The sequence below is a fragment of the Eptesicus fuscus genome, chromosome 4, assembly GCF_027574615.1.
Source record: "Eptesicus fuscus isolate TK198812 chromosome 4, DD_ASM_mEF_20220401, whole genome shotgun sequence".
NCBI lineage: Eukaryota > Metazoa > Chordata > Mammalia > Chiroptera > Vespertilionidae > Eptesicus > Eptesicus fuscus.
In genome coordinates this window covers 16,623,118-16,636,594 of record NC_072476.1, presented here as the reverse complement: position 1 = coordinate 16,636,594, position 13,477 = coordinate 16,623,118, and the positions used below count along the sequence as shown (strand labels likewise).

General features: G+C 43.6%; 1 protein-coding gene across 11 annotated transcripts in view; it reads right to left on the bottom strand.

Moving 5' to 3' along the window:
- RBFOX1 (RNA binding fox-1 homolog 1) overlaps positions 1–13,477 on the bottom strand; it is a 371,606-nt gene that overhangs the window by 46,312 nt on the left and 311,817 nt on the right. For 8 of the 11 annotated variants that reach the window (XM_008141611.3, XM_008141613.3, XM_054714703.1 and 5 more), the window contains 2 exons: positions 12,230–12,362; positions 1,489–1,528 (listed from right to left, as the gene is read on the bottom strand). In XM_008141611.3, the coding sequence (XP_008139833.3) occupies positions 1,489–1,528; positions 12,230–12,362 (173 nt within the window). The remainder of the gene's footprint in view (positions 1–1,488; positions 1,529–12,229; positions 12,363–13,477) is intronic. The other 3 variants (XM_054714705.1, XM_054714706.1, XM_054714704.1) reach the window with 1 other exon arrangement.

Genomic DNA, 13,477 nt, shown 5'->3' with positions numbered 1-13,477 from the left:
CTTCTCCCTTCCACTCTCAATTCAAAATTTAAAATAAGTAAATAAATAAGTAAAGCCCTAAAATTAATTATGCCAACTGTAGTCCCTCCATGTGCTTATGCTATCCAGAGGGTACAATGGGGAGTGTGCAGACTGATGGGTTCACTGGGTATCTAAGGGTATGGATGAGTCCAGCCTGCTCAGCCTCCACCTGCCTTTCTATTTAAAATGGTATAAACGGAAAGTTTGGGAAAAGGAGACGTGCGAAGGAGTAAATCAAGCAACACAAAAAAGAAAGTTGGTTGTTCACTGAGTGCATAAAGAACATGTAAATCATTAATAAGTATTATTATGGAAAAGAGCTAACTCGCAGATTATAATAAATGTACTTGATGCAATAATAATAGAACTCAACTAAGTTCATCACTGATGGAGACTAATACTATGTCTCAAATTGTAATTATTTGAAATTCAAAGGGAAAAATTAAATAACCAGTGTCTTTCCCATTTTCTAGTAAATGACATCAATTTGATCAGCAATGTGGTCTTATTTTTCTTTGTTATCTGGTCTATAAAACAAGTATGATTGCAGCGAAATTACTTGAGGTCACTTGTAATAAAAAAGTATATAACTTAGAAAATACCCTCCAATCCTGCTAATTTATTTTAAATTGTGTTTATTCCAAGTCATTTTCATAACATTGCTGCTAATATCACAATGAAGGAGAATAACTAATTCTAGATCAACTTAGGTAAGTTTAATTATGGTGCCCATAATGAGAAACACTTTTCTAAAAACGAACAGCTTAACCAACAATTCTACATTTAACAAACACTTCTAAGTTAGGGAGCTGTTCTGGAACATGCAGAAATAAGGGGTTGAAGAAAATAGGGGCTTAATGCTCCAGTTGGCCTACTTTTGTTAGATATTTCTTGCTAAAATCATCCATGGAGGGGTGGAGGTAGAAAAATATAGAGGAAGAGAGAGAGAGAGAAGGAGAGGGAGAGAAAGAGAGACAGAGAAAGAAAGGGAGAGAGGAAATATTTTTCTAGGGCTTTGTGATAAATATATTTATAAGGAAACATCAGCCATGAAAATGTCTTTTAACCCTTGGTATCTACAGCTGTTATCCTAAATAGGAAACTGAAAATACACAGACCATACTGAAAACTTTAGAGAGAATGTCTGTTTTGTGTGTGTGTGTGTTTTGTTTTGTTTTTCGGGGGTGGCGGGGGGTGAGTCTTAATTTGCCAGGAGAGAAATGGCATCTTTGGAGGCGGGGCCGTGTTTGCATTTATTCTGAGGTTGGTCCAGGCATTGATTCCACTCACTCACAGCGTGGGATGCTCTCATGAGCAGCAGTCCTGCTGCCTGCGAGCCTCAGACTCTCCCACGGCCCACGAAGAGGGAATGGACAGCACCACACAGTAGAGAGATTCTCAGCAAACTTGTAAAAAGAATAACTCTGGGAGGAAACAAGGATGGCATGCACATTAATGAATACTTACATAAATGTCTGCACCATAAAATCCATCCTGGTAAACAACACTGCAAGGGTGCACACACAAAGAGAAACATCCATATTAGTGCGTTTCCCCATGCAGACACACCACCCCCGCACTGGCGAAGTTAGTCTGGTCACACGATCCAAAACACAGGAACTGAAGAGAGTTTCCACTTTGGTTAAGGAGGTTGGAGACAACAGGAGGCGGGCAGGCTGAGAAAATTAGGCTGGTTCAGGGTGGCCCACAGTCAGGACCTGGTGGTGGGCTGAGTACCAGACTTCCCGCCCCCTCAGGAGGGGTGTAGAAGTGCAGACAGACAGGGTTGAGGTTTATTTCAAGTGGCCTAGACCAGTGGTCGGCAAACTCATTAGTCAACAGAGCGGCAAACCGAGGCTCGCGAGCCGCATGTGGCTCACGAGCCGCAGTTTGCCGACCACTGGTCTAGACAGATACAAGAGTCGGAGTTCACAGTCAAACTGCATAGTCCCCTGCCCCAGGGAAAAAAATCATGGTTGATAAGGGTGGGGGCCCAGATTGTCACATTCTCAATACCGTTATAGCCGGATGACCTTAGGGCAGTGGTCGGCAAACTGCAGCTCGAGAGCCACATGCGGCTCTTTGGCCCCTTGAGTGTGGCTCTTCCACAAAAATACCACGGCCTGGGCGAGTCTATTTTGAAGAAGTGGCGTTAGAAGAAGTTTAAGTTTAAAAAATTTGGCTCTCAAAAGAAATTTCAATCGTGGTACTGTTGATATTTGGCTCTGTTGGCTAATGAGTTTGCCGACCACTGCCTTAGGGGAGTTGGACAACACAATGATTCCAGAAATGTTCTTCTGTATTCTTTCACATGGTAGTATTATATCTGATAATTCCCTGCACCGCTCTTTCAGCTCTTTCATGGTAAATGTAGGAGAATATCTCTAACTGTACTTTTGTGTATGTGTGTGAAAGAATAAATGTGTGTTTGTGTGCATTTATGGGTATAAATGTGTATATGTGTGAATTCATATTTGTGTGTATATGTCAATTCATACATGTGTACACATGTGTTCATGTGTATACCTTGCCCATGTATGCATATGAACAGGAATGTGTATCGCTATTTTAATGTGTGTAGTAGTATGCTGGCAATCTGCTTATGTGTACTTGTACATGTACCTGCACATGCATGTTTCTGTATGGGCATGTTTGTGTAAATTATACCCAGACTAAGCAAAACTCCATATTATGATTGAACAGCCTGGCCTTGCAGCAACTCTCTGATCACTGTGCATATAGTCATCCCAGAGACAAGGGACCTCACAGGAAGGGGAGAAAAAGAGATCCTGGAATTCTCCAGAAATTTCTTGGTATACCTTGAGTGAAACAGTCTGGAAAAGAAGCTCACAGCTCCACCATCATGGGAAACTGACTTAAAATCCCTAAGTATTAAAATGGGTTTAATGAGGTTCTTATGCAGCTTGCACATCTCACAGGCTTTGTGAGGGTCACAGGATGACCTTGAATATAAAAACACGTGTTTCTACATGCATGTTTTCTAAAGGATGGTAGTGTAATTAATAACCTCCCCTAATATCTCCCCATGGAGTTTATAGATGATTTATGAGTCTGGCAAAGGACCAATGAGCCCCATCGTTGAATGGAGCTGTGGTTTGAACAGAAGCACAACTTTGATTACCAAAGGATTCCAGCAGGTTCGGTAGCAGAGTGGAACTGCATGTAAGCCAAGCAAATTGAGCCAAAGGAGGTCACTTCACAACACACACCCACACGCACACACAGCAGTGACACTGGTTTGCTGGAGAACACTGTAGTGTGCTTCTCAGAGCTTTTCAGAGTTGACCGGCGAAACCCCAAGTACTATTATCCTTAAAAAGGAGGCAGGGATTTCACACGCTAAGGAGGTTGGTGAGAATCGCTTTTAGCTGTTTTCATTTTGATCAAAAGGACTACAGTTCAGGAGAGCACTTGTCAAGCAGCGCAAAACCCTAATCCCAGATGCTGAGGTGAGCACATTCCGAGCTAGGCTGTGGATTCTCTTTTGGCGTTTCCAACATAAGAAGATAGTGTCTGTTGAGGGTCAGAAGGCAGGGCCAGCCTCTGCCAACAGGACTCAGAACAGATCTGATGCAACAGGGAGAGCAGCCAATATTTAGTTTGGGCCCAGAACTACAGAGCGGATCATTTAGCCGTAGCAAAACAACTTCTGTGCCATTCTTCCATGCCATCATGCCTTTGCACATGCTGTTCCTTGCTCTGGGAATGGCTTTTCTGCCAACATCCTCACCAAAAGCAGATCACTATTCAAGAGCCAAGTTAGACGGGAACCACAAAGGCATCTGGGTCAAATGTCAGCCTCACCATCCACAGCTATGTGCCCTTGGACTAGTTACTCAAGCTACCTGAGCTTCAGTTACTCGTCTGTAAAATGGGGAAAGGGGCAAGTGCCCACCTCAAGGGAGGAGTCAGTGAGATCTGGCTACAAAGAAATGGGTCACATGCTTGACGTTGCAGCTCTAACTGAACCTCACCGTTGCTATGACCTTTGTCCAATGCTCACCCAAAGCAGAGCTATTTCTCCCTCCTATAAATGCCAACCTCACATTTTTTGATCCTCACTTGGTAAAATAATTTTACATATTGGTCAAATATTAAATGTACTTGTGTATGGGACTCGTTTCACATTGAAGTTGCACCCAATAAGCTTACTCCACATTCTAGCCTGCTTATGGCTTGACATGTTGCTTTTGACCCAAGAGATGTAAAAGAAATACCTACTGACTGAATAGTGCCATATCTTAAAGGAGAGGTGACAGAAGATGGCACAGAGTCATTGACTTAGCAACTCCAGGATGACTTAAATAGTGAATTAAGAAGAGGCATCCTACAGCCTCAAGTTTGTTTCTGATCTGGTTATGCAGCACCAATGACTGTTGCCAGTGGAGGAGGAGAAGGTGAATAGGATTAAAAAACTGGGCCTTGGCATAGGAGACCAGGGAAAGAGGCTGGACAGAACGTGATCCAGCTGTGAAGAAAATATGAATGCATTAGTGTACAAACATGGGAAATAATGCTTTTTTTTTTCTAAATATCTGTAGAGGACCCAGTCTGTGTCTGCTCTTCTGAAAACACAGGCACCCCTCAGAGGGACTGCGGTTGGGTTCCAGACCACCGCAACAAAGCGAGTGTCCCAGGAAAGAGAGGCGTCATCGCTTTGTTGGGAAGCGTCTTCACTTCAACTTGTAAAAAAAATGCAATGTGTGAAATGCAATAAAGTGAGACGAAAAAACGAGGTCTGCCTGTGAGGGAGCGAGGCTGGACCTGGAGGTCTGTCCCAGTGGACACACAGTGGACCAGGCGAGACTGGGGCTGAGCTCTGGCTGGGAAAGGGGCCCCTTCTGTGGCCTGGGGCAGGTCTGTGTGCTTCCTGCCAAGCCTATTTGAGCCAGCAGCTCCCAGAGTGAGGCAAGGCAGGCCCTGATGTTTGTTCAGTACGGTAACCTAGTCACCATGCTTTGCCCTCCAACGTGGGCCATGGAAAATGACTTTGGGACTCTGGCATCCCACGTTTATGAGACAGAGAACTAAAGAGAAAATGTGGTCTAACATCCTCATTCTGACAAGCTCAAACAAACTAGGTCCCTGCTGTTGCTTCCTATATTCCAACCACTGTGCCAAGGCACAGAGAGCAGAGAGAGTGAATCTACTCGCTACGCCCACCCTCGGGGAGCTCCCGGGGCGTGGGCACTCAGTCACAAAGGCCCGTGCATGAACGTCCAATGGCAGCTGTGATGGGTGCTGCGGAGGAGAGGGACAATGGCACTCTGAGAGTGAAGTGGAAGGAGTGGGGCTAGCAACAGAGGGCAGGGAACCAGAGGAAATGCCACAGACATCTCAAAGGCTTAGCCAGGTAGAGACAGGAAGAGCAGGCCAGGCATAGGGAAGAGCCTATGTGAAGCCCAGTGTCTGGAGGGTGCGGGCTCCTCAGAGGGCCTGCGGGAAGGGCATCTTTCAGCTTTGGGAGGCCCTGCAGGAAGTGGTGGCTTCACTGAGAAAGGAAATCAAGAATCCTAGCTGCTGTGAGAAACCATACGGTGTCGGAATTGTTTGTTTTCACCGAGTGCATTACTGCACGTTTTGGAGAGAAATGAATGAGAGGCTGGGTGATCTACCTTCATGAAAGCTCTAAAAAACGAGGACCGATATGGTTGTCCTCATTGGCAGTGTGAAATGAAGCCACTTTGGGGGCGTCAGTTTCACCAAATTGCTATGTGCATTCCTTCCGCGCCCCCACTGAGCTATAAGTAATAGCACAAGTACAAGTACTATTAGTCTTTACATTGATTGAGCGATGACCCTGTGTCAGCCTGTAAGCTAAGGGTGTTGTGCTCATTATTCCACTTAATTTCATAGCACCCCTGCGAGATGGATAATTTTGTGGTCACTGCTTTGGGTATAAAGAAACTGAAGGAGAGAGAGCTAGGTAGTGACTAAGCTGGGATTCCAGCCAGGTGGTCTTGGCTTCACAGCCCCAACTTGTAACGGCTCTGGCAAGCAGCAGCGGTCAAACTTCAGCACACATCCGAACCACCTGGAGGGCCTGTTCAGACAGATGGCTGGGCCCCCACCCAGCCCAGAGGCCTTGAAGCCATAGATATGAATGGTGGTATGTGTCTAAGAATTTGCATTTTTAACAAGTAACAGGTGATGCTGTTGCTGGTCCAAAGACTAATAGACTCATTGCTCCATGAAACATCCCCCTCCCTCCTTGTGTTTACGTTTGAGACAACTCTGAAAATCAGCTTCCTGGGTCCTATCCTAAATGGAAGCTGGCTATAGAAAGCGCTTACAAAGTCTCATGCTGGTTTCCATGAATACAGCCAAACACTTGTTTTTAAAGCCCTGTGAAACAGATGCAATGGATTTGCAGGGAAGGGAGAAGGGGTCAATGTCTAGTCTGCATCTATAGATAAATGAACCACGGCCCAGTCACAAGAGAAGGGAGTAGCCGTCATGCATTGAACAGGTGCAGCCGATGTTATTGCAAAGACGGTCTGTCTAGCCATGCAAAGGTAATTGTATTGCTTGTCAATCACTTTGGGACTGCAGTGTGCTTTTGCAAGAACATAATGCAAATGCACATCTCATTTTCTTAGAAAGGTAATGACTAGTTAAATATTTGGATGAATGCAAGCAGGGAATGACTACACTATAGCAAATTAGTTTATTTAAAAAAAGGAAAGAATAGGATGCCCGAAGTGTACAATGTGTTTGTGTAATATAATATAGTCTCTCCCACAAATACATTTTTGAAGGAAAGGTTATTTAACACTGCTGTACCTTACTGCCCCTTCCAAGTGAAATAAATTAAAATTTTAATGCATTCAAATCTAGCTGTTTTTAAGTAGATATTGGGTGGGTCCATGAACTTCTGGCACCATTTGTATAGGTGTGTGTGTGTGTGTGTGTGTGTGTAAATACATCAACATTTCCCAAAGGAAAATTTCATATTTTAATTAGATTATCAAAGGCATCTATGACATCCTACCCCCCCCCAAATTTAAGAACTATCGATTTGTGGTGTTTGTCTATAAATGCACTCAATTAAGAGGATTTTTAAAAATATTAGAGGTTACACTTCAAAACTGGCTGAAAATCTGAATAAGAATTGACACCAAAAACAAAAAGCTGGACAGAATCCTGGAAAATATTTGAGAATGGGTAGTGATGACTTTAGTTTGAGTGTTTATATTAAATTGGAAAGTGCCTAAGTATCAGTTACTATAGTCTGAGGAGCAGACATTTAAAGATGAAAACCGAAAAGCATGGTTGATTTACAGACAGAAATGTGCATACACAGTCCTAGAGGCTGGTTATTCAAGTTTTTAGGACCTAATTCTAGGATCTGAAAGCATTCTCAAAAATGTATATATGGGATGATTCTTGCACTAGCTACCTTTCAGAAATGCTCTCCTGGGATACTACTATATCTGTCCTATACCCAGAGTAGCACCGAGTTTCCTCAAAATACTTCTTAAACTAACTCTGAGAAGTTGCACATAGATGTGTCATAATTAATTATCTGAGAAAGTACAGAATATCACACTCACAGATATCCAGCCAACCAATGCCAAAACCCTATAGCAGATGCTGATGCTTGGATTGGAATAGTTTAAAAATCTCCCATGATACTCCATTAGAGCACTCTTCTGTAGCCCCATACAATATGCATGGTACATAGTAGGTGCTTAATAAGTAGCTGGTTTGTAATTACTTAACTACTTAAGAACAAGAATGTGGTGAAGCCCATCTCATGAAATTCCTTTGGGAGTGAATGGGGTTTAGTTGCTGTCATCTAACATCAGAGAAAATACTGAGTCTGGGGGCTACCTTCCATCTTCATCCACAAACCATCAGTCTGCAAGCTCCACTGATGGTAATTACCCAATGGGTAATTTCTCCCAACTGTACGTCATAGAAATACAGACTGGACATTATGGCTTCTCTAGCAAAATTAACTCCAGGATCAAATGCAAGGGGAAATATGGAAAACTTGCTTCATTCAGCTCTTGTTGAGACTATTCACGAGTTAATATTTTATTTAGAATCTACATATTCCACAAACTATTGAAGTGATCTTTGCAAATCAAAGCCATCTCTGTGGCTTGTGGGGAATGTCAATCTGTGAACTGCAGGTGCCTCCCAGAAAAGGAGTAAGTGGTGCAATACAGAGAGAGACAAAGGAGCAGTAACTGCATCACTCTCAATAACATTAGCTATAGTGCACTAAACTCGAATCACATGATGGACCCTCCCTACTAAGTTGTAGCTTTACATGGATCTCCTATCCCAGTGGTCGGCAAACTCATTAGTCAACAGAGCCAAATATCAACAGTACAATGATTGAAATTTCTTTTGAGAGTCAAATTTTTTAAACTTAAACTTCTTCTAACACCACTTCTTCAAAACAGACTCGCCCAGGCCATGGTATTTTGTGGAAGAGCCATACTCAAGGGTCCAAAGAGCCACAGGTGGCTCGCGAGCCGCAGTTTGCCGACCATGGTCCTATCCCATACCCTATCAACCCAATGGAGGCAGACACAGTTTTCACTCTCCTGTTAAGGCAATTGTACTTATACAGGTTAAGTCAGCTACCCAGGGTAGTATGAGGTAGAATGGTGGTGGTGGTGGTAATCTCATCTTCCCCAAAAGCATTTTTTTTTAGGACTGTAACAACCCTTAGACTGTATAAACACTAGATTTCTAACTCATCACTCATTCTCATTCAGTGGATGCTGGCAATCACTAGGGGGTTGGCTGTTCAGTCCAGGATTTTGCATTCATTTCTAGGATCCCTTCATGGTCCAAGCAGAGCCTCTGTAGCCCCAGTCCCTGAAGGACTGGTCATGTTTTAATGTCCCAAGATGTTTCTATTTAGGTATGTAAGAAAGAGAAATGGGGCCCCTCCATAACCTATGTTCTTCACTTGCTGAGAGGGACTTCAGAAAGTATCAGGATGTGGAGGGGGAGCCAAATCAATAAAAGGAAATGGATGGATCCTTGGTGAGCCCTCCTGGATACCCATCTTGATGTTGGATACTCCAAGGCTCACCCGTGGCTCCACAAAAGCTGCCAAGGAGGTTCTGTGGGAACGTTTTATATCTCTTGGAAAAAACAATATGGAAGCTGTACATGGATGTCTGATAAACGACACATTTTTGGTTGGAATTTTAATAACAAAGTATATTCATATTGGATACTTGATGAAGAACAGAAGTTTAGGTTGGCAGTCTTCAACTAGTGATAAGGGGAAAAATAATTTTTTCTTAATAAATGCAGTTTGCTAGCCAACGTCTTAGAAAAGATGGGGGTTACTGGGTGTGAGGGAAAATCACAGACTGAGACCTTAATGTGGAAATTTAGGAAATGATTGGTCATAAATGAGTTCTATATCTCTTCCTAGGACTTGGGTGTTTAGAAGCCTTCTCTAAACATCCAAGTCCTTCCTTGGTGCTCACACAACACCCTATCTTACCACTTACCACATTTACTGAAATTGTTCGCTTACATGGCACCCTTTCCCCCCCAAACCCTCGGAAGAAATTCCTCCAAGGGAGCCATTTGCCTCAGTGGCCTCATCAGTCAAAGACATCAGTCAAATCTAGAAATCAGCCTCCAAAGGAGGCAAACAGCTACAGGAAATCCTCACTATCTCCTGGACCACCTGAATCCTGACAATGTCACTTCCTGGAAACAGTAGTGTGTTTTCCAACCTCTTTGCCACTCAACGCAAGGTCAGGGCCCTCTCTCCTCCAGCCAATCTCTGTCTGCTCTTCTTTCTAAGGTGAGCTGCCCCCTGACGTCTTCTGTAGCCTAAACCAAACAAGCCAGAGGAAAAAGGAAGCCACCATTTAAGATGCTGGGTTCATGCCTTTACATTCAGAGCCAATTTGTCCAGCCAATTTGTAATCCAGCAAAACACCAAGCAACTGGATGAATGTTCTCCTTTTCCACCAGCACTGCGCTCTTATGGAAGTTGCAGGCATGGACACCCCCCACCCCCTGCCAGCCCTTCTGCTCTTTCTATCCCTCCCATCTTAAGAATTTTACCTTACTACTAAACATGGGTTCAGAATTCCAGTCAATATTGTCAGCAAAGAGGCACAATCCACTATTATAAACAAAATAATTAGAGCTATCCCTGGAATATTAAAATTAAATCATGTCCGAAGCAGTCACAAACACATTGTTTCACCATTTGGAGATGCCTGTGTCTCTCCCTGGCGAACATGACATTAATTAGTTATGCATGGTTATTCCCCACAAAGAGCAAGTTCATTATAAGTTAGCAAATTTCAATTTTACAGCAGGTGTGTTATTCTGAGACTTTTATAAATTGTTCATGTGAGGATAAGCTATATAATTTTACTTTATTTTTTTCGGTTCAATATAGTAGTGAGATACCGAAGGTACATATACCGGAAAGCTACAATTACCAGCTACCAAGATAATGTTTTCCAGGCAAACTAATGGGGTATAAACATGCAATTTTGTATTTATGGCTTATGAATCTTGCTTTAGTAATCACATGAGCCTAGCGGGTAACTTGTTTTTGGTTTTTTTTTCTTCATAACTCATTATATGACCTTGGGAATAACAAGTCTTTACTTCTGCCTTTCTGGATCTACAAAATAGGCTTAATACTGTGGGGGCTGAAGATAATGATGATACTGTCAGTAATGCCTTATATCACATGGTCAAATACATGAGGCTTAGGACATGAAGATACATTATTTTGGAGGGTGGGGAGAATTTAGGGCCAATTCATCCTTGGTTTATTATCCACCATCTTTTCAGCACAATTTTTTTTTCTTTTTTTGGTAGTATTTTGTCTACTAAGAAGCTTGGAATTGGCATATCTTTAATGACAACACCAGAAACAATGGATTTTGTCTTATTTCTCTGCCTTTTCCCCCCTCTTCCTGACAATTTCATCCGCTTTCATTTCTCTATTGTCTTAGCTTTGTCTCACTGCATTTGTTTTCAAAACACTTCAAATGCTGTCCTTTGGAGTGGGTGAGATATGAATAAATATTTCACTCAGTATAATAGATGATCTGGGCTGGTTCAAATTTTCTAAAAGATTTCTAAGCAACAGAGCTATAAAAAAATGTGTTTAACCCTTTTCACCTAGTCCTGAATACAGCCACATTCTTTCTACAGACAAGAAAGCCAGCACCGGCCAGCGAAGCCTCCTGCCAGGCTGTCCTGGGCATAACTGAGTTTTCCTGAGAGCAGCACGATTGGTAGTGAGGGCCGCATGACTGTACGGGGAGAGGGACCACTCTGTGCACTGTAGGATGTTTGCTGCATCCCCGGCCTCCGCCCACTGGATGCCATTGCATCTCCCAGCTCCTGTTTTGACAACCAAAGAACGTCTCCAGATATTACAAATGTCCCCTGAGGATCACTGCCTCAGAGACATCCCTCTCTCCCCGGCTCTGAGTGCACAGGAATGTTCCAGGAGGATCCCTTAACAGGAAGGAGAAAGGGAAGCATCTCAAGGTCGAAGGCTGCCACACCAGTACCATTTTCTCCCTGAGCATTCACCACCATTCCTGCATAGTCTCCTGGTAATACCAAAGTCCATGCACGGGAATACCCAGCTGGCAATGGGGGTCACATGAACTTGCATTTCTTTGCAGAGGGGAAACAAAGACAAATGCCATTTTGAAAAATCCAGTTAAAACGAGCCTTAATTCCAATTTCATTGAACGTTTGAATGTTTGCATTGATTCCACACCTAATTTTCTCTTCCCAGCAAGGGCTCATAAACCTTGAAGCTCAAGGTATCTCAGGGAAGGGGAGCAAGACCACGCCAGTGATTTTTATGTTTGAAAAACCTCATGTCCCTCCATGGACGGATTCAAGGGGCAAATGTGATCCAACCTCCTTAATAACCAGATGTTTGCAATCATCAGAAATACATCTCTGGCTGTAACCATTTCTCTGTTCTCCAGCATTCAGTCTCAACGAGAATTTACATAACAACATGTGACATGTAGGATGCTTAAAGGCACCAACCATGACAGGACAAATTACACTCATTTTTCAATACTCTTTGCAAGGTGCTCCACTGCAGGCGCCGGGCGCATGCTGGGCGTTCTGATGGGGCGGTCAAGACCAGCATGCGCAAACAGGAGGGGCGGTGCAGGGAGGCCCGCCCAGGAGGCAGCCCACTTACCCTCCGTAGGCAGGGATGGGGGGCGGGGGCGCCGCGGCCCGAAAGGTGTTGTACACGGTGCGGCCACGGCCTCGCAGGTGCGCCCCTCGGTAGGCGGCCGCGGCGGTGGCGGCTGGATACGGAAAGCCGGGCACTGCAGGGCGAGAGGAGAGAACAAGGCTGAGACTTGCAGATGCGCACACACACTTCCAGGAGCCAGGGGTCTACAGGTGGCAGCTGGGCAGGGGTCAAGGGCCAAGGGCCAATTCCAGAGGGGATGGGCTAGTTAAGATGGTCACAGTGCCTAAGAGAATGTGCTAAATGAAAACATTGACTAAGAATTCTTAAATACAGGATTAAAGTTCATTGCACGGACAATTTTTTAAGGTGGATTGCAGTATGTATGTGCCATGTGTTCTCAACATTGTCTATCTATTCATCATTCTACCCAACCATCTATCAATCCATCCATCCATAAATATACATACATATACACACATATACACACATATGTCTAGTGTGTAATATATATTTATATGTGTCTGAGCACACAATATACATGTATGTATGTGCATGGATATGTATCTGTGCATGTGTAAGTGGATATGTACATGCATTGTGTACACAGTGTGTGTGTGTATGTATATGCAGGGGTACGTGCATATGTGTATGTGAATGTATATATATGCATATTCATATTTGTGTGTATATAATAATATTTGCAAATACATACATTTCAATGTGTTCATACTTATCTCTGAGGATGAACTGTATGGGTGTTAGTTGTCTGTTCATAGCTTTTCCCCATCCATTGTTTAGTTATTTCTCATATTTTCCTTTATGTGCATATATTGCTTTTTAAAAAAACGTTAATTGAAATACAGTGCTCCTCCAGACATGTGTACGCATCAAGAGTGTACACAGAAACAAATCATTCCCAAGTCCCATCAGCCCCCTAACCATTTGTGCAGCTTATAAACCACAGTAACAGTAATGACAGAGAAGTCTGGCAACTCAACTGCTAAGAAGCGAGTGTGGGCAGGGTTTTCTTCCCTGGGGGGGAATTCTCTGAGCAGGATAACTTGCTGAGGAGTCAAGAGGGAAATTAAGCATGATGCCTGAGACCCCTGGTAATTAATTCTGTTGCCTGGGAGTCCTTCCTCCCACGGCATGCAAATCCTAACCCAGGAGGCCTTCAGGAAACGGCGCTGCCTTCCAGCTCCTGCCACTTCCCCGGTTCCCGGGAGCTCTCAGCAGGCCTGCTGTCCC